Source organism: Pezoporus occidentalis, unplaced genomic scaffold (assembly GCF_034315485.1).
Source record: "Pezoporus occidentalis ecotype Australia unplaced genomic scaffold, CSIRO_AGI_Poc_V1 ctg73, whole genome shotgun sequence".
Lineage (NCBI taxonomy): Eukaryota > Metazoa > Chordata > Aves > Psittaciformes > Psittacidae > Pezoporus > Pezoporus occidentalis.
In genome coordinates, this window is record NW_026916082.1 from 510,101 (window position 1) to 531,582 (window position 21,482).

General features: G+C 38.5%; 1 protein-coding gene across 4 annotated transcripts in view; it reads right to left on the bottom strand.

Annotated features, from left to right (window-relative positions):
- Window positions 1-12,051, bottom strand: part of BTRC (beta-transducin repeat containing E3 ubiquitin protein ligase) — a 99,235-nt gene extending 87,184 nt beyond the window's left edge. For 2 of the 4 annotated variants that reach the window (XM_062601934.1, XM_062601933.1), the window contains exons 1-2: window positions 11,655-12,048; window positions 360-467 (exon numbers count right to left, since the gene is read on the bottom strand). In XM_062601934.1, the coding sequence (XP_062457918.1) occupies window positions 360-467; window positions 11,655-11,711 (165 nt within the window). In that variant the 5' untranslated portion in view covers window positions 11,712-12,048. Of the gene's footprint in view, window positions 1-359; window positions 468-11,654 lie in introns of all 4 variants that reach the window. The other 2 variants (XM_062601935.1, XM_062601936.1) reach the window with 2 other exon arrangements.
- Between the last annotated feature and the right edge of the window lie 9,431 nt (window positions 12,052-21,482).

The window sequence follows — 21,482 nt, forward strand, 5'->3', positions numbered from 1 at the left end:
GAGTAGCATACAGAAAATTTAGATAGGAGGGGAATCACTGCATGAATAGCCAGATTGAAGACTGTGTGATGGAGACTGTTTGCCAAACATAATTAAGTGGTATATTTTTGACAGAATTGAAAGTCAATGGAAAAAGATGATGGCACCAAGCCAACTTAGACAAAATAATTATATCGAGGTAATGGAAATGCCCCAGCACTGAGCTGCCCTGAATCTACACAAGATGGGTTTAAATACCAGAGATCTGAATGACATTGGAGAGGCATACAGTATGAAGCAGAATAAATGGAGGTAAAGCAAGGAGATGCACACGTACACAGATGGTGAGAAAAGGAGGAGTAGGGAGAGACAGAAAGTACCTGGAAAGCTGGGAGTGCGCCAGTCCCTGGGTTATACAGGCATCGCAGCGAGGGCATGCTGTCCGCCAGGCTGGAGCAGCCCAGCCACAGAGATCTGGGCATAGAGCACTGCAGAGAAAGGACAACTATGAGATGGGACTGTATGAGACAGGATGGCACAGATTACAGGAACTTTTAAAGGCTTAGCCAAACGGCATCAACACAACTGCACCTGCCCTTAAAGACTGAGACATCTTTTAAGAGAATACAAACTGCTGATGAGTCTTTTCCTCGAGAGAAGCTTTACAGGTGTCATGGTAGCAAGAAAAAGGCATTATGGATCAAGAAAGTATTTTTTTTAACCAATTTTCTACACCACTATGTTCTTCCATAATGTTCAATGTTCTTCCATTAACAAAAGTTTCTTTCCAATTAATCAGACCTCTTCTCCATGCACAGCCATGCTCCGGGCATGACACAAAGCAAGCAGTTTTGCAAGGGAAGCAGAACAGGAAATGGCAACTTTAAGTGTAATACCGGCAGGGAAAGAAAAAGTTTGTGGTTTGTGTGTAAACAGAATAAAAGGAAAAACCTGCAGTCCAATGTGAATGGGAAATTGGTGACACTTTATAGGAGTTTCATGTTTCTGCTTGGCTTGTTATTTGTTAAATAAAATACAGTTATTACAATAAATCAATTCGGTTCCTCCAAACACAAATAAAGGAGCCAGAAGCAGCCAATCAAGGAAAATACTAGCCATTTTGATAGTTAAAGCCATTACCCCTGAAATACAACGAGTTGCCTGTTCATTTTACACCACTACTATTAAATTTAGGGATGCATTATGATAGCAATTGCTTTCACCAGCCACAGTTTTTGATGCCATAAGCACTGCTGCATTTCTCTAATTACTGGCAAGGCAGAAAAAAAAACGCAAGGATATTTTAAATTGGCAAATAGCTGTGAAAACTGTAGGATGAGATAAATTAGATGCTAGAGATTTCTAACCCTCATATTATTCTTTTTTGTAATTCCCTCCCTCCCCCCCCCCCTTTTTTTTTAAGGGAGGATGGAAAGAAATCTGAGCAGAATGAGCAGCTGGAATGGGGATGAAGTGACAGCTGCCTTTTGAGCCACCATTTCTTGCTGCTCTTACGAGGGCTAGAAAACCTTACACAATCTTGCACTAAATTAGTATGTAAGAGTAACATAACCCATCCTTGAATTAACAGAAAGGTGATCACTAACATCCATAATCTGGTACTGTGCAGAGAGCCACAGAGAGATTAACCCTGTCTATCACCACGTTCTTTGCTGTACTTTGTTACAATTCACACTGTTGTTCCATAAAGAATATTAAAAGATTGCCGGGGAACATAGTCTATACAAATGTTCTTATTAAAAGTTTCTGATACCTTGGAGTAAATTCCTCACCTAATTTTCATTAAAAAAAAACAAAAAAAAAAAAAAAGAAAACCCTCTTCACTTTATAAAGATATTGAATCTCAAGAGCTTCAGTATTTCACAGTATTATATCACATGAGCTTGTAGATAATGCCCCTTCTGAAGACAAAAATAAAATAGACAACAAGCAACAAGTATACCAAGCAACATAAATCTGAGCCTTTACTTCCTTGTCTGTCATCCTAACCTCCCAGAAAACAAACACTCCCACATAAAAAAAACTTCCAAATGCCAGCAATCTTTTCTTTCCAATGTAATTTGTGTCACTGCAGCAATTAGAAGCTGTTGTGACAGTCAGCCTTAAATATATATAAATATATATATATGTTAAGTGGACACCTACGATTAAACACTTCCCCAATTGGATAAATTTACTTAAATCAAAGTTATTACTTTCCAAGAACATCACAGTCACAAGGAAGATTAGCTACAATATGGTACTTCTCGTGGTGCAGAGCAAATTCACTAGGTAAGCACCAGCTGTTTACCACTACCCATCCTGAACTTTTAACTTAACACAAAATAAATATGGGATGACCTTTTTTTCCCCAACCAGACTTATCAAAGCTTTGCCACAATCATTTATTCCCTGTTGTCAAGCTTTCTCATCCCTTGTGCTGGCTCAAGTTTTCATGCTGTGATAATGAACTCAAAGAACTGATTGTCATTAAGTTTGATTGACAAGATAAAAGAAGTTACTTTAAATATTTGTACTGACCACAGAAAGATACAGAGGCAGAAGAATGGGGCCCACTCTCTCAGTGGAAAGACAAGTGTACGCTGCCTCAATGTTTATGTGAGATTATGGCACAAATCAGAGTCACTACAAGCTGCAGGTAGGGCACTGCATTGTGCTAGGGCATTTACAAGTTAATGCAATGTCTTCCTCTAAAATTGCCATGATAACAAAGGGAAACATAGGAAGTCTACCCTGCAGAACTCTCTGTACCTACAGAGGATATCATTACTCACCCAAGCACTCCCACTGCTTAGAATTATTCCAGAATTAGGAAGTATGCAGTAAAAAATTGCCAACACCTTAGATGACTTCTGAATCTGCTCCAGTATATAATAAATTTATACTACTGATACAGTTCTGTTACCTATCTTGAAAAATAAGTGTAAAGCTGCACACAGTGTAGGAGAAAATGTCATTCCTGTACTTGCCTTTTACCTATTGAAGGAAGCAGAGATGCTAAATTACTGTTGGTGACTGAAAGAGGCTTATTCAGAAGCATGAACAAAAGGCCCCAGGTGCTTCAATAGAAACAGCTTGTGTGTAAATCAGATGAGTGACCCAGCAGAACAACTTCATTTACAGCCTGATCTCTGAAAAATCTCAACAGCCTCTATCCCCATCCACTGAGCAAGCCTCGTGTCAAACACTCACTTTTGTCCTGTCAGCTCCACAAACAAGGGACTGGCCTCAATGTTCCTACTTGAAAGCTGACTGACAAAATCCTCCCCTGAACTCAAGTCAATCTACATTGATTCTTCAAAACAAAGATACAGAGGCACAGCATTTGGACTACAGCCAAGTGGGAATGCTGATACTGCTTGTTAAGTACTGGGCCAGGATGCAGCAGTCTCTCTACCTTCCTGGCTCCCCATTGCATTAACACTTCAGATGTCTCTGGGTCCTAAAGTTGTGCAGACAAAAGCTTTTCATTTATATAAGCTAAGCATCCTCAACATACATTGAATGGCATAAGATAGGAATTATTTGGAAAAAAAAAAAACAAAAAAAAACACAGTTTCTTTTCCCAACTGATTTTTAAGTCCCATTCTCTGATCTCTGAAATGTATTTTCCCATTAAAGAAACAGAGGAACACAGTTTCAAACAAGACCAGCATCCTCCTCCTGACAGAGGCCAGTACCAGCTGCTCCACTGATGATTAAAATGGTCTTGCCTTACTTTGAATTAAAATAGGCTAGAAGCATTCACTGCCTGAGCTGAGGGGGCAGTAACCACGAGCTGAAGAGAAACCGTATTTTAACCTATTCAATTATTCTTGTAACTATCTTGCAAGAACATTTTGACTACATCAGATGTTCTGCCTCTAATAGCCTACCCTCTCTTCCAATTATCTGATGTCCTAAAGACAAATCTCAATACACACTCAATGGCTAAATTTTTGCCAGTGCTAAAAATTGGTTATTTATTTTATTTGCTATTGCATTACAAGATTACACATCACCATTTGAGACTGGGTTGGGTTTTTTTGACTTCTATCAAATTTGTTCTCTTCTAGTCCTTCACCAAATACAATATACTAGGAGTAACTAACACAGTTTTAGTAAATTGTGTTACAGGTCAGAAATATATCACCTTGTCCTGTAAAACTAAGTGGCTCTACACGGAGAAAAAACAAAAGTCCTTAGACTACTACAATTTGCAACTATAGTGCACAGGTGTGAAAATACAAACTCACCTTAAAACAAGAGCAACAAAGGAAAAATCAAATAGTTTCAGGATATTTTCTTTATAAACACTTTTGAGAAATTAGACAGTAGTACAGAATGACTGTCTTTAACTGGGGTGCATTTTAACATAATGAATAATAATGTAATGAAACATAATGTAATAACCTGTTATCCCTGTCTGAACCCTACCCTCAACTGTATGATAACATGTATGCCTAAAACACCTTTGATTTACAGGCAACCTAATGTATTTTTGCACATCTTCACAAGCTAGTGGCAAAGCCAAAAAGGAAACCCATTTTTCTTAAAAGGGCTGTTTTTTGGCCAACTGTACATAATACTAATTTGGGCTTCTAACCACATCTATTTCAATCCTTTTCTACTTCAGAATTACTTCCCCTCCAGTACAGTGCCCAGTGCTTTATGCAGTTGAACTTTAAAAGTAAACCAATAACAATTTCTGCTACTCTTGGGAGATGGGAATTCAGATCCTGTTCACACAATATCTTCCTTAAGGAGCATAAACAGAATATGACACACATTGACAAGAGCTGAAGAGTTTAACAACTAAGAAAAATGAGGCTTCTTTTGGTCCAGCTGATCAGAAGCCAAGGAACTGGATAAGGTTTTAGAAATTAAAACAAAAACAAATTGTAACTGTTTACAGTTTGTAAGTAAAAAAAAAGTTTACAAATTTGTAATTGTTACAAAAAAAAACAGGATAAGAGGGAAAAAGAAGTGCTAGAAATTCTACCACCCAAACTGAAGCAGATAAAACATAAGGGATGCTCTGAAGAGTCTTAAAACTATATACACCAGATCTGAGCTTGATAAGAGACAGGTCTTTTCCCACCTCTTTTTTTCATCACTTCAGAAAGTGAATGTGGGATTGCTGGCAAGTAGAATTCTCCCTGAAAGTCTCTTTCACAGTACCATTTCCTGCATGCTCTCTAAAACCTAATTACCAGGAAATGTGCCTCGGGAATTTCGATCCTTTACTATATTTTAAACATATGCTCAGATGTTACTAGAATTCCTAATATTCACATTTATTTTTATATTATAACACAACAAATGGAAGAACAAACCTCAACACTTTTTAATACCGCTCAGCTCCTCTTAAGCTTTTATTCGGCCAGATATTTAACTAAGCCAATGCCCAAAATGTAACACACATCACTTTCACATTGTTTCCAGTGTGCACTATTCCTGTCACCACAGAATGCAGTACCTTGCATGAAACCTTGTATCAGATAAGGCAGCTGCTATTTACATTCCAACTGTTGGTCTCATGAAACTTAGTAACAATTTCTAATACGTAATTTTGGTTCCTTTCTTTGGTCCAATTTTCATCCTTTCAACCTCTCACATACATATAAAAATGAGAAGGCATCTCTTATTTTTTACCTCTACTGTTCAGAGAGCTGCTCTCCTTGGGTTTATATATACCTGAAATAGTTTTATATATATATATATATATATATATATATATATATATATATGATATAGGTATATAAAAAGAAAATAAATTCCCAGGGCATCTTGTGTACTTTCACAATTAAAAAACCTGACACACATTTTTTTAGCTTAGGTTACACTATTATATAGGCTTCTTATCTGAGAAAAAGGTGTATATGATACGACTTCAAAAACCCCTGCAAAAATGGAATGGTAATTTCTTTAGTAGGTTTTTCTGGGGCTTTGGGGTTTTTCCCTTTTCTCCCCCCCCCAGCAGTGGATACAAGGCATACTACATACATAATTACATGAGAGAGCCACCCACCTTTCAAAGGAGCCATTTCAGTGAATTGTGTAAATAATATGCCTTTAAACCCCCTAACATAGGCATACAGATTAACCAGTTATGGAGCAGTTATATACCTGGGAGACAAGAATACCCATTTAAAAAAAAAAAAAAAAATCCTGCCTAATTATGAACTTACCAAAGAGACTCAGATGATTCAGCATAAGGTGTCCCTGCCCACGGCAGGGGGGTTGGAACTAGATGATCTTAAGGTCCTTTCCAACCCTAACTATTCTATGATTCTATGGCTCAGAGCAAATTAATACTTTTATAATTTTCTCCAAAAGCTTTTTTGTCTGTTTTCATTTGAAAAATGTTAAAAGCTGTTAAGTCTTAATTAAGCAAAAAAAAAAAAAAAGGCTCAAACCCATAGAGTTAAAATTTATACCTCCTTCAACTCCAGGCCACACAGTTGCTGTCATAACCAATGCTTCTCACAATTTCTCAGCTTCTGTTACGTTCAGACATTTTGGTCACCTTTCCATAAGCTTGTATGGGGATGATTACAAGTGGTGTGTGCTCCTGTTTTGCTATAACAGAAGTAATTGAGCTATGCTATTAAAGACCCTTCCAGTATTTTCACAAACCGCAAATCAAGCAACCCAGTATCTCACTTATGGAAAGGTGAGAACGCGATACTGGGGCAACTATAGGATCTGTCCTTAAAACAATCAGCTCTCACAAATCAGAGGCTGAGCCATGCTACCAGGGTTCAATTGTAACACTCTTCCCAGATTCCAAACATAGGGACTTCTCACTGCAGTACAGATCACTGACCTCAGTGCAGTGGTTTTCCCCTTCACCCTATTTCTCAGGGGGTTACTACATTCTGCAAGCTTTGCTGTGCACATACAGCTCAAACTGCTGTTAATGATTCCTTTTCCTTCAGCCTCCCACTTCTCATGTAATTGCTCAGTAAATTTTCCTTAACGTACATATTTGCAAACTCTCCTCTAATCTTCTAGTAACTCCCTAGCTTACAGTAACTTTTTACAAGAGATTCCAGTTCACTAACTACTCTGAAATATCAAAGATAAGGGACATAGAAAAGGGTTTACATATTCATATTATCCAAATAATTTCTTACCTGAGTGGGATCTGGGAGTATCAAATCACAGCTTTTAGGTAAATGTTTGTGAAGAAACGTTTTCCCCGAAGAGTGGTTAGTGGAGTTCAGCCTCCCAGATTCCAGATCAACAGAAATTACATGCACCAGTAAGGGGCCAACTTCCCATCTATAAGGTGTACAAGATCCTCAAATGCCAAGTGCTTGAGGGAATTTGCGTAGAACATATCTGAACTAGACAATAGTAATGTTTTAGTAATTACAGCTCTCTAATCCATGAAGCTGATAAATCTAAACCAGTGCACCTGTGGAGCTTTAAGATTCAGATGCCACTCCCTTCTTTAGGAAGGGTAACATGCAGAGACTTGTGTGTGCTGCTTTAAGCAATACCAAAGACAATGTTGTTAAAAGCAAGCCCTACCCAAACTTACTAAAAACAATCTTACCAAGGACTAAACCATGAAACTATCTGCAGGCTAGACAGAGATGTCACAAGACCAAGAGCATTAGACTCTTTCACAAACAAGAAAACACAGCTGTCATTAAGATCCATCATGTCCAAAGCCTGATTTTGTAGGAATTCTGAACAATTTAGGATCTTATTATGCCATAAGAGATAAACCTAATTATTTGACACAGGCATTCTGCATGAGTTTAAGCAGAGTAACACAGCATCTCAGTTCTGTATCTGCACAGTAAGGATAACAGAACTACCCCGCCTGAGAGAGACCTCAGAGTCTGTGTTCTCAATTATGAGAGAATGGTGAATCAACACCTTTACAATAAAAAGCAGAAAGAGCAATATACCAACTGCCTAACCATCACTGAACCTGGACAACTATGAGGCTTAAAAAATATACGTAATCCTACTCTAAGAAATGGTTTGAAACCTCTTCAGTTGGGACATTTCTACAACTCTGGTCTCGATTTTTATCGAACAAACTGTGGATAACAAACCTACGTTGGTCAAGAGATGAAATGGAGGTTTCATTAGCTTTTCCCTCATCTCTAGTTTTATTTAATTCTATACAATCTCTCAGGATTATTGTTATGAGATGCACCTACCAGACAAAAGTGTTTCAAGGATAACTGATATGTCTGCATAGGACTTTGTGTTCTCAAAGCACTGTGTGAGTGCCAAGTATTAATAATAAACTGCAGAAAGCAAGCTTATTCCTACTTTCCACTGAAGAAATTAGTACTGAATTTTAAAAAGCATATGGATCCACTGGAAATAGAATATATATGGTTTAGAATTAAGGAGGAGATGCTAAATGACAAAATTGCAAAACCAAAGTATTTCCAGAATCATTGCATTTTTCTCCTAGGGGAGTGCAATTCTAGTTGAAGAATCCTGTTTTTACCACAGTCCTGGTTTTATACTCTCTTTCCCAGCTGACTTGAATGAAGTGCAGACCATTAATATCTGAAGTGCCTTGTTTTGATTATACTGGCCTTTGCTGGTACCAATCTAGCAAAGGTAGCATCAAGAATTTCAAGCATAAAACACACTTACAGGTTTATAACTTGGCTTTAAAGATTCTACTCCAAAAGCCAGTGGGAGGCAGAGAGGCTCAGATGAGTGAATTATATTACGTACCCTATGTGATGTGTACTTGCTCACAACGGTATACGAACGGGAAGAATTAGCTTTAATTCTGAACTGCCATGTTTCACAAACCACCTAAAATAATACTTTTAACTTCCTATTTATGTAATCAAAATAATGTTTTGTAAGTGTTTCAGCTAATTAGGTTCTTCTGTCCAATTTCAGTTTGGCTTAAATCATAGGTGTCAATACAATATAGGAATTGGAATGTCATGTCTATTAATCATATTTATACACAAACACTGTCCCCCTCCCACTCCTCAGAAGTCAACTGCAGCTTATCTTCAAAGGGTCAGCATCTAGGTGACAGGATGTTACAGACTACTAGCAGCACAATGCTGCCATTTGAAGAAAGGCTTAAATGAAGATCGAGGCTTAATAAATGAACTGTAGGTATTTGCCTTTTTGTAAAAGATGAACTCACAGGAAACAGCTGGATTAAAGAGAGCTTTGCAGGTTACTTAAAATGCAGTTCTTAGAGCAACATGTATTTCTGGCCATTGGCATTCTATTTCCTCTAGCCCACATAGGAATACAACACACTGCAGCACAGCAATATTAAATATAAAAACCTAGTAATGGCATCAGTGTGGGCGACCCATGCTCAGGTAGTGCTCAATGATTATCTCCAGTTTAAGTAGGCTGAAAATATTCAAATCCAGCCAGCACTGTTTTTAGCTAAAATTGGCAGGTTTATGGGTATTTATAGTATGTGTCCAGTCTTGCAGAACTCCATCTTCCTCCATCTCATCTGTAATACAAATTGCTTTTAGCGCACATTAATACAATGTGTTACTGGGATACTTCTCACACCCTGTATGTCAGGCAGCAGCAGATCAATACTCAGCTATGCTGAGATAAAAAATCATTATGTTAGGATCCTGTTTAAAAACACAGACATCAGGAGGATAAACGTGATGCACAGAGAGCATTCCATCAGGATGCATGTGTAAATTACTGCCTTTAAATACATCAAAAGTGTCTTTCTTTCCAAAATGCAGTTTTAAAGAATCCTACAGGTAGGACCTTTGGTATATATCCCACAGCAAATCAGTCTTACATCAAAAAAAAGAAACATAACTTCCCTGCTTCTCAGGAGAGCCCTCCTGATCAAAAGTTTCCACCCTTTGCATCAATCCCCTTACTCATCTACTTCCTGTGGTGAAATCACAGCACTGAAATTGGATTAGCAAAGCTATTTCCATGACAGCACTTGCTGATGACACAAGCTCAGGTTTATAACTTTTCCTTGGATCAAGGAGTAAGAAGATTTAAGCTAAAGACTTTAGAACCAAAACTAAAAATTAAAAGTAAAGCAGCCACAAGGAAAAAGATGAGTACGAGTTCTGTTATTTGAGGTTGAATGATGTGAAAGTCTCCTTGGAAAATTCAGTGACTGAGCATTTTTGGGTTTGGTTTGGTGTGTGGTCCCCCCCAGTATTTTTCAGTTAAAAAAAAAAAACATACATCCCACCTGCATCAGAGCATTGGTAATAACAGAACAGCCACATAATGCTCCTCCTATTGTTCTCCCAACCTATCACATAAGAAACAGAAACTGATGCCATGCCCCATAGGTCAACAAATGAGCTCTGTGAGACGATAACTGCAGAGTTGAGATCCCTCTGAGACATCTTGCCTCCAGCTCAACAAAGTTTAAGTCAGGAAAGCATCCATTTCAATGTCCCAGCTGACCCTCACTAGTGTGGACTTGGAAAGAGAGAGAAATGGTCTCTCAGAGGGAAGCTTCAAAGCATGCTTCACCTTTGCAACACATCACTCATCCAAAGAAATTGTTTGCAGACATAACACAGGACCCAACACCTATTATCCAATAGGTATTCACTCTCTTCCCAGTTCCACCCAAGTTAATTTAAGTTGACAACAGTAAGCAACTTGCACAAACAAGTTACTACTTACTACACATAAGATAGTGAGACACAACTGGAGATGATCAAAGGCATCCTGTTAGCACCTGCAAGGAAACTCTCATGTTTTGAGGAGTTTTGCTGCTGCAGTTTTTCACTCTCTCCCACCCCACTCAAGCAATTTGGCTCTTTGTTTCTGTTGGGCTCTTAGTACCACAGATGCCTTCACCACCATGTTTCGTCATTTCACAACTCCAGTTGCCACGACAACAGGATGCAGCTTATCTGTGCTGTTTTCATACTTCCAGGTTTTGTTGCCATAACAACACAATCATTCTGGCTTTCTATAAAAACAGCAACTTTAAGTTACATATTCTCAAGGCCTCAGGATTCATCATACATGTAACATCACGACAGAAGAGATTTGTAAAGGCAATTTGTAAATGAAACTATTTTTTTCTGAAGGGAGATTTTTCACTCACAAAAGTGAAAAGCTGACAGCAATTGCTGGAGGCAGACTGCTGAGACAACTAAAGCCTGGCCTTTAATAATAGCCAGAGTAATATAGCACTAGGCCACTTCTGAGTGGGGACTCCCCACAGTGTCAGACCATGTCAAACTGCACAATTGTTATGTGATGTGAGTTAAGTGTCCATACTTGTTTCACCCAGGCAGATCTGAATTAGATGCTAGATGCAATTCTCTTGAGTTTTAACCCAGTGGCCTCCCCATTATTACCAGCACCACCACCATCACGCAGCTTTGTGTACGAAGGCCCATTTTAATTCTGTAATTCCAGCTGTTGTTGCAGATTTGTTTTCAGACTCTGACCCTTTCCATTTTCAGGTGACTGCATTTTGAACTTTTTATTTACAGGTAGTGCACATTCATATGACTGGTGAGAAAATGTTATACAAACACAGCATGCATAAACACAGAACAGTGATGGCTATGAGTGTTATCAGCTAGCATGGCACCATAACTTCATTACACCCTCATTTATGTACTTCACTAATGAGACAAGCACAGGTGTCCAACACGGCCCCTCACATGAGATGAATAACAATAATACAGTCCAACCTGCTTTAGCCATGCTTGGTATCCAGAAGATATAAGTTGGAATCCATCTTTTGGCATGTGTATTCGGGGCTAGGAGAGAATAGACATAAAGAGAGAGCTCCTTTTACACTGGGACCTAACTAACCTAAATCTAAACCCTGGAGCATTTTAAACAACGCAGATTTTTAAGCCATGTATGAAGGTTTCGTCCCCAGATTACTTCTTGTTTTCTCCTCTGATATCAGCTGCTTTAAGAACATCTTTTTAATAATGCCACCACCATTTTTACAATTTCCACCATTTTAAACTCTGTATATACAAGAATTTTTAAGATTTCCACACAAATGCACTTGGATAAGCACAGCCTCTGTGGTGGGTGCAGTAGCAAAGACTAATGGTCATTAATGCTTTTGCCACTACATAAAGCTAAATGGTGTCAAAACAGCAGTAGCCAAGCTATGAGTGTTTTCACAGTCACCATCCTCAACACAGCAGACCAGACATTGGACAACATGAAAAGATTAAGGAAAATCCCTGCAGAGGTGCAGCCTTAATACTGGGGTAACAGGAAGCTACACTCACACGCAGCCATAAATTATGCCTCAAACTGATAAGACAAATATAATTTCCTCCCCATTTACTGTTTTCATGCTTTATCGAGTTGAAGAAAAGGCAAGACATCCAAACGCTCTGGAAGCACGTAACACACATAGCGTAACTTACAGCTAGAAAAAAGCATGGAACAAGAAAAAATGAAACACTGCCATTCACAAATGACATTCATTTGCAGTTCAAAGATATTCGCTCAGTCAAGTGGATTCAACTGTTCCCAGAAAAATTCGGAGATGCTTAGAAAATCACATCTAAGCCACAGGACCACCCAGGACATCCGCAGGCACCAAGTCCAGAGATCTTTCTTGACTCCTGGAAACTATTTCATAATCCCTTTCTTAATTTACTGTACTTCCCCTCCACACAGAGGTGTGCCCCTACCACTCCTCATTTTCAGAATGGCTCTATTCAAGGTGAATTTACCCCCATTTGTTCTTGGGTCAGCACAATATTTAGTGTGTATAGACTCTGTCTGCCTTGGATTTGTAACACTAAACACCACAATTGGTTGCAGAGGAAAAATTTATCACCACTGAATGACTAACCCCTACAGCTATAGGGGGGAGCTAGTCCAGCCTTGGAATTTGAAAATAAAGGGCTAGAACAGGCTAAAATTTTGCCTCTAAAGAGAAGTACAAATACAGGATTTTACAATATACTTTGAACATTAGTTATTTTTGCTTCCCTCCAGTTTGAATTTAAATCCTCCTAAATCTTTCCAAGCAGTACTAAGATTATGCCCTGGTGTCCTAGCCAGTAATCTCAGTTAAATGTGAATTTTAATAACCACCATTGTGCTGATAAATTAAAGTCAAGTATATCTGGTTACTGCATTCACCTGCTGAGTTTGGACTTGCAATGCTTAACACATTAACAAACTATGTTTTAGGGGACTTTTCACACAGCTAGAAGTATCGTGCTTTGAGACCTAATCCTTACTTCAGCACTAACTTCATGGATGGTTAGTCTCTCTACTACTGTAAAATGAGGACAACACTCATTTAACCCACCTCACAGGTTTGCTGAGAGGAACTGCTGACATTTCTTTGTGCTTTGAAAATGGAAGAAACTATATGAAGTGCTACGTATCTGGCAAGAACGCTATAGAACCCCACATTTTACTCCTGGCTCAAGTGCTTCATTTGCTTTTCCAAAGTAGCACAGCACAGTACAGTATACCTATCAAGGAGGGGGAGTACAGGAAGAAAAAAAAGCCTTCATAAACAAGCAGAAAGAATGACCTTTTGAAATCGCAGTGTCAGGAGTAAAGAGACCTGAATACCAGTCTTGTATCTGCCCAGGATCATACAACAAATTGTGAAAAACTGCTTCATTACTTTCTGTTTCTGGTACCTAACCTACAAATTAAAGGATAACAGTCAAGCTTTCTCGTAGAACCCACAGGCTGCTTAACATTTGTAAAGCCCATCAGTCCAGAGCAGTTTGAGTAATTGATTTAAGTCACTGATTTAAACCACTTACTTTGGAGACCCTGGTCCTGCGAATATGTAAGTGTATTAACAGATCTACTATCATCAACAGGATTTCACTCATGCAGGATTGTCCCCAGTATCAAAGTTAACACTGTATTTCTATTTAGACAACTCTTACCCATACAATACTTTGTGAATTCAACATAAAGTTGGCTGAGTATTAGCAATAAAAGCAATCAGGAGTTTCAGCAGATCAGCAGCTACTGTAAACTCAATTTATTTTTCAGTGCTGACAAGTTAAATACACAAATAGGAGAAGCTAAGACTCATCATATCCCTCAGCACCATATTTGCAAAATCCTGTCAAGTATTCTCCTCTACATTTGATAAATCTACCCTCACCTAAGAGAAAATAAGCTATATAGAAGTAAATTTTACTAGTATATGGTACGTCACTACCCACATATTGTTACTTACACTGTTAAAGTGGGATATTTGCACAAGTGAGCCGCCATACACATCAAACACAAGCACTGATAGAAAAGTGTAATTTAATTAAAATCTCAGAGATTCACTGTTGGCTAAACTTTTATAGCCAATTTCCTAGATTCTGAACTCCTGTGGCTCTCCTGGGCACACTGTGAATGACCCCAGGAATACATTCTTCAGCACAGACAGGCAATTAAGTGAGTACATCTGGTTAAAATGGTGTGAATTTCAGTATCTGAATGACAGCAGACACAACCTCAAAACGATAGAAGAGGAACTGATATACGCTTGACAATTTAATAAACAAAATATTGCCCCTCTTCCTCCAGCCTGTAAAAGATGTCAGACACAGACAACTGCCTTGTTTGAAAGCTGTAGTATTTTATCAATCAACACTAAAATCTCCACAATTATGATCCATTCAAAGCAATTCTGTCAGCAATACAATTAATTGCCCAGCAACATCTACTCATTTTTGTACTTTCATGAGCACACACCATTTATGCTCATGGTTCAGTGTCATTTATAAGCATAGTATTTTCTCTTAGCATCTGCTCCAGCATTTTCCATGACTGGAAGTCAGGCTTATTGGGTAATTTTCCTCTCTTTTTCAATAGCCATGACAGTGTTTGCTTTTCTCAAAAAGTAACTCTGAAAGCATTCTAACGGCTAATTTCTATCATGCCATTTTGTGAATATTTCAAGTTTCTATCTAGGTGAGTGACTAATTTGCAATATAACCCTGTCTCCTTCCTATTCCAAGACATCCGCGTTTCTTACTGAGGACTTGTTTTAAAAATGAGCCTTCCATCAGCCCAGATGGCTTATTCCACAACCATCAGCAACTTATTCACAGTTCTGAAATGCAATTTTAATCTGTATAAAATGCCTACTTTCTCTGTAGCCTTTTTGGTGGCCACAGAACTTATAATTTATATATTACCCACACATTAAAATTATATACATTGCAGTTGTCTATAAACCCGTGAGCCAGAGTAGCTTACTTTGCTCATCTTTTTTTTCCTGCAACCCCTGCCTTTTTTCCTTTAGTAATCTCTTCTTCCATTTTTAATCCATTTGATTTCTGCAGTTCCTAGCAAGGCCCCGAACAACAGAATGATTTCTGAGAAGTCAGTAATTTAAAATTCAGTGGTACCCTCTTTCCCTTCCCTACAAAGGCTGATTTTTAGAGGACATTTAATTACAGGCCTGAGTTCCTATATTCCAAGCCTAAACACAACCCCTGAAGGCTTACAATATTTGAGTCACAGCTGGAGCTGTGGTTACTATACAGTTTAAATATCAGCCTCTTTACTGTGCAATTTGTTTTGAAAATCAAATCAGATGCCGTGTCATAAACAAGTGCTAATTAAGTACTGAGCGGAAATTGGGCTTTTTTGTGCAAGAAGGGTTCTTAAATATCTGCATCTTCACTTCCATAAGAAAGGATAAATACAACAAGAATGATAATTATAAAAGGAAACCTACTCTGGTACTTGCAAGGCAGTACTGCTGCTTCACCATTTCAGCAGCTTCCATGTAAGAAAAAATGGGGGCAAAAACAAGTTGAGAGCTGTATGAAATATATACGTACTAAGGAGCTTATGAATCCGATCATATAACCCATAATGCTTCCTTCCTTTTCCCTCAGAGAGGACATTCACTCTGGGTTTCCATCACATAAGATTTAAACAGGCAAACTAAACCCATCTCTCTGTCACTGCACAGCAATAATGAAGCTACTTGTATGTTCAGCCCTTTTAAGTTATGATCTACACACAGTATTTATTTGAAGATAACACTGCATTCATTAGCTATAACACCTTGTTTGATAAATATCAAGTGAAGAACAGGAATAATGCCTTTTAATACTCTGAAGGTTGCCTCTGAGTAACAATATTCACGACTCCATTAACTAACAGGCTCTCGGCTACAAAGGCAGAATTAGATCTGTCAGTCACTGACATGGGAAGGCATGGCCAGTTGCACTGAAGATTGTCCAGTTGAGATGACTTCCACTGCAATGGAAAATATCCCCTGTGGCCTAGAATTTGTTAATGAGTTTGTATGCATTACAGCAATAAATTGCATTCCTACTATAGAATATATGGCCTAAACAGACACCTTAGTCCACTGCCCAAAGCAACACTCAAAATAAGTCTCAGTTAGATCTGTGGATTCTAATAATTCAACAAAACCAAAGACAGGATTTCAAACTCATATTATTAGGAGAAAAACCCACAAGCTCTCCCATTCTAAAACCCTAAGCTGACAATATTTTAAGTGTGCCCTTGGTGAGATTTTGTAGATGGAATGAACAAACACTGAGCCCGTTGACTGTTGGATCTCAGTGTGATACCAACTCCTTCAGAAGGACACAGTGCTCTCAAATAGTAGGCTCTGACTGCCTGCAAACAGTGAATCACTGCATGTGGTGAGCATGGCTACTCTAGTTCTTTAGTGAATCTGTTTAGACTATGTTGACCGAGATCTGCTCAAAACCAACTCCCACTGGAGAATGCCTATTTATACACCTTGACAGATAAAAAGACACAAGTTTTTAGATCCTCCAAGAGCAGCAGTTACCAGGAAAACTACTTTCATAACATGGAACACCTGGATAACTTCTTAAGGGCTCACAAGAACACCAAGATACAGTATTCAAAACCGAAAGGAGATCTGTAACAACACTCCATTAATCTTCAAAGTAACAGCAAGTTCTGCAAACACGCTTACCACAGCAGCATAAAGAAATCCTCTTTGTGCCCATAAGTAAAAACATGCTTAATTTCACAACCACTTGACATTTTAAGTCTGAAATTCAAGTCCTATATTCAGCCTTCCTCAAGACTGCAAGATCTGTGGCGAAGAAGAAAGAAGCTGCATTTCTCATGCTACTGTCTAAACTTGTGCCAGGTAAGTATCCTACAAGGACGCTGGCATTCATCGTGCAAGCATTATGTATACAACAGAAGCTGGAAATTTGTCTAGAGATCAATAAAACGCAGCTGATGACTTCTAAGTATCTTGTCTCTTTTTTGTAAGTACACAGAAAAGTCTGAAAGCTCACCTGGACTCTAATTTTTCACTGAGATTCAGAATATCAGGAATGGAGAATTATGTACTTGAGAAAAGAAAAAATTCAGCCAAGGTGAACAAAATTAAGAAGTCTGGAAAACTACGATCTCTGTAATCAGCAAAAGAACCTTCAGCACTAGCTTTCCTCTTCCTTATCTCCTGCTGAGTTTTAGGGAGCAGACAAAAAAGCATACAGAAGGGATGGGTTACAAATCCATGCCAATCATCCTGGAAGGAAATCTGCAATTCACACATTAAGCAGACAAATTTGTAAGAGAAACACTGGTTTATTTTTTCCTAAAGAAATGGAAATGCCTTCAGGAGCAGACTCCCACATTCAATCTCAACATTTTCTGCTCGGCTAGTGAGCTCTCATCTTCTGAGCTGACTCCAGCACTCAAGCCAAACATTTTCTGTTCAATAAAGTAACCAAAAAACTTCCTTTTTGCACGAATGGCCATTCTATCCTAAGTTATTTCCCTCAAAAAGCACTGCACTACAATTACAATGTGGGACCTATTCACCCATCATAAGTAATTTGGATTCCATAACTAATTGCCTCAAGTACTTACCAAGACATAGTAAATCTCTTCCTGATCTAAATGATCTAAATTTAGATCTTCCTGATCTAAATGTACTGAGTTCAGCTCTATGATAGTTCTCAACTCCATGCAACTGGCACAAGATGCAAATATTCCTTTACTTAGCTTAACTAGAGGAAATCCCTCTTTAAAACTAGAAGTACCAAAGAAATCTGCTGTCCCAAGAATGAAGTGGGGACAACAGAAGCAGCTGAAGACACTTAACTGGCAGCCTCTGGTAGCATCCCCATGCAGAACAGGTATCTGTAAGAAGACTAACCAGAGTAAGTGCAAAATGTTGCAGAAATGACTGGCCAGCCCAATCCTTACAAATGAAAAAAAAAATATGTCAAAAAACATAACACAAACAGACAAACAGCATGTCCTGTCTCTGAAAAAAGGAAACCTACTGAGACCAAGTCCTGGTAACTATTGCCAAAATCAAGCAGTCACCATGGGATGTTTAAGTAAATCTACTCCCGATTTAGAACAAATCAGAATTAGTGCTAAACTAACCCAATCTTCTTCTTTAAGAAGATCACTGAAGTCCAGACAAATTAGAAGTAGCTACGATTTGATAGATGCCATGTAGGAAGTTACTAGTTAAAATGGAGAGGATTAGGATTAATACCAGAGTTGTAAGAAGGATAAGAAACAAAAAAGGGTAAAGGATCACAGGACACTGTAAAAAAAGGAACTAGCAAGATGCACAGAGATTGATCTTTGTTGAAATCTATTATTAATCTTGAAATTAATGTTAAAAATAATAGCAAAAAAAAAAAATGAAGAATTACCAACGTGATAATGAAATTGGCTGAAGTTCAGAGACATCATAAATACATAGGACACAGCCCCTTGAAGGTGTGGGGAACAGAACCAACACAAGATACGCATATATTAAAAAGTAACATTATATCCAACATAAACTAGGAACCCAGTAACTGAAGAGAGAGGAAGAGGCCCTGGGATATGTTACTCTTTAGATTAGGATGGTTTGCTACTAAGATGCAGCCATGAAGATGACAAACACTACTACAGAACATTGTATAAAGTGGAAAACATCCCAGAAGAGAGAAATTGGGATTACTGCTTTTGTACAAGGAACCAACAAAACTTCTCCTAGAATCTTCTGGGAGACCAATCAAATTCTGCAGCTGTTCAGAAAGCTCTGCTAAGATGATCAGAAGTTACAGGAGATGTCTTATTATGGGAAGAAAATAAAAATAAAAAAATGCTGGTTTAGCCTGACCAGATCCAGCTCAGAGGAGAATAGAATTGCTCTCCACAAATACATGCAGATGAACACAGGGGAAAGCTGTTTAAGCTCAAGGACCACATTGGCACAAGAACAAATGAGAATGAATTAGCCATGAATGTAGTTAAACTGGGAAACAAGAATGAGGATCCTAGCTTTCAAAGCAGTCAAATTTGGAATAGCTCTACAATGGCATAGCAAATAAAATTCCACTCAAGAACTCCTTTGAGTAGTTTGCAAAACGGACTAGAGAGAACACTGTCTGCCAACATCAGACTTGAATCCATGCTCCAAATCCATGCAGAGACGTTTCCTCTCACTGACAGGCTCTGTATTGGTTTATGCCTCTGCATAAGGTCTTATTTCAAGGTCAGTGAGATAGGATATATAGGAATATCTTCCTGTCAGAAAAAAACTCACAGGACACTTATGATTGCTAATAAACAATAGCTGTGACTAAGTACAAGAGCTACACACTTCACTGCAGTCATCCCAGTCAAAAGAACAAAAGAAAGGAAAAAAGTTACATAAAGAAAATTAACAAGGAAAATACATTTTCGTTCTCTGGAACCTTTCAGCAACAGAAAACACCCTTTGTCACATTTGAAAAGAGTGTTAATGTTGTTTGGATTTCTTCAGAAAACTGCTGAGATGCTTCCAAGACCCATCTTCTAAAACAAGATTGATCCATAGTTTATTGAGACTACACCCACTTCTCATTGTTCTAATTTGCAGGAGATGAATGATAGCTGGCTGCATTTCCCAATCCCGCTGAGAGTTTTGGCACATGAAGAAGAAAGGGCACTAAGTAGACCCAATGAACAACCCCTCTGGAGAGTCGCCAGCATCTTCCTAATAGACAGAATTCAAGGCCAGCTATCCATAAACTAAAAGCAACTCCCACATAAACACTGCTCCATTCTGCATCGGTCTCACAATAAATTACAAATGATGTGTATAGAGAGGGACAGTGACTATACTGTATGACAGACTTCCATGGTAGACCATTTTTCTCTGAAACAAAGACTCTTTTGGTTGCTGTTTGGGCAAGCCTGGAAACATTTTCTTTTCTAGTCAGAATACAGTCTAGCCCTGCTTTGTATTCAAGCAAAGACAGCCACCACCTTCCTCCCAAGTATTTAATCCATCCTCCTATATTTGCAAAAAAACCTCAAGAATAACTATGTCCTTAGTTGGAAACATCCAAGAGAGAAGACTCCGGTGAACAAACCAAAAGAATCCACATGTAGGCACAAAGCCAGCTGATGGAAAAAACACACCAGAGCTCTGCACTGGCTGCTATTACCCAAAGTCCCTTTCTACAATCTTCTTCAAATGTCTTTTGCTCCTGAAAAAGGTGGTTCTGGAAAAGATGGGTCATCTAAACTACAGTTAGAAGTACACTCATTACTGTCTTGCTAATATACAACCGCACTTAAGTTCTTCATTCCTTCCCAGCATATCTCTGCAACATTTCCCTTCTTACCATGGGATGAGGGAAATTAAACCAGCACTAAGGCTCTTTGCTTCTGTTAGTCCAAACTGGTTACTCCAGTGGATTCTGCCAAGAGGTTGCATGGCTCCTGCTCACAGTCTGTAAACACTTCTGTCCTTTGCTCAAGACAACGGGAAAGACCCCTTGCTGAGCTTTCCTATTCTTCCTCATTCTCTCCATCCTGCTGCTCTCATTGAGATGAATGCACAGACCCTGTTTCAACAGTAGGGGGGAGGGAAAATTAAATTGGATGTTTCTCAATTCTTAGTACAGAGGAGAACTAGAAGCAGCCAGAGAGCGAAAAATTGTGATAAATAGTTTGTTTCCAAACAAAATCACTGTGGAAAAGTGAAATAATTTAAAACTAAAAGTCTTCATTGCTGCTTCTCAAACCTTCTGCCACCACAGCTAACAAATTTGGTTGTACACACGCAGCTGCAAGCAGGCTGAGCACCCATTGGTTAATGGAACCACAGAACTTGCAGATGAAAGAAAAAAAAATGAATTTTAATGCAGTTTTTAGAAATACTTGTCATTGTTTCAGCATTGCCATTTAGTGAATGGGACCGATTTCTCTCTCAGTAGGGGATGATATTTTAATGATGTAACAATGTACTTCCCAGAAGAAAGACAAGCCTCATGAGGCAGATTAAAACAGAATATTCAGATCCCATTAAAATCAGACAGTTTCAAGCCATTTTTTAAATTAATTTTGTTTAATGATAAAATGTGTTATCTTAACAGGTGGCTAGCCAATTGTAAAATTAACCAAAACATGGTCAGAGGCACAAGGCTAGCTATTAGAAGAACCGATTTCTTTTTATTCTGCCTTTTATCATCAGTGTAACCTATGACCCTACACAAATTCCTCCAGTCCATGACCCCAGGCAACTTTCTGAGCTTCAG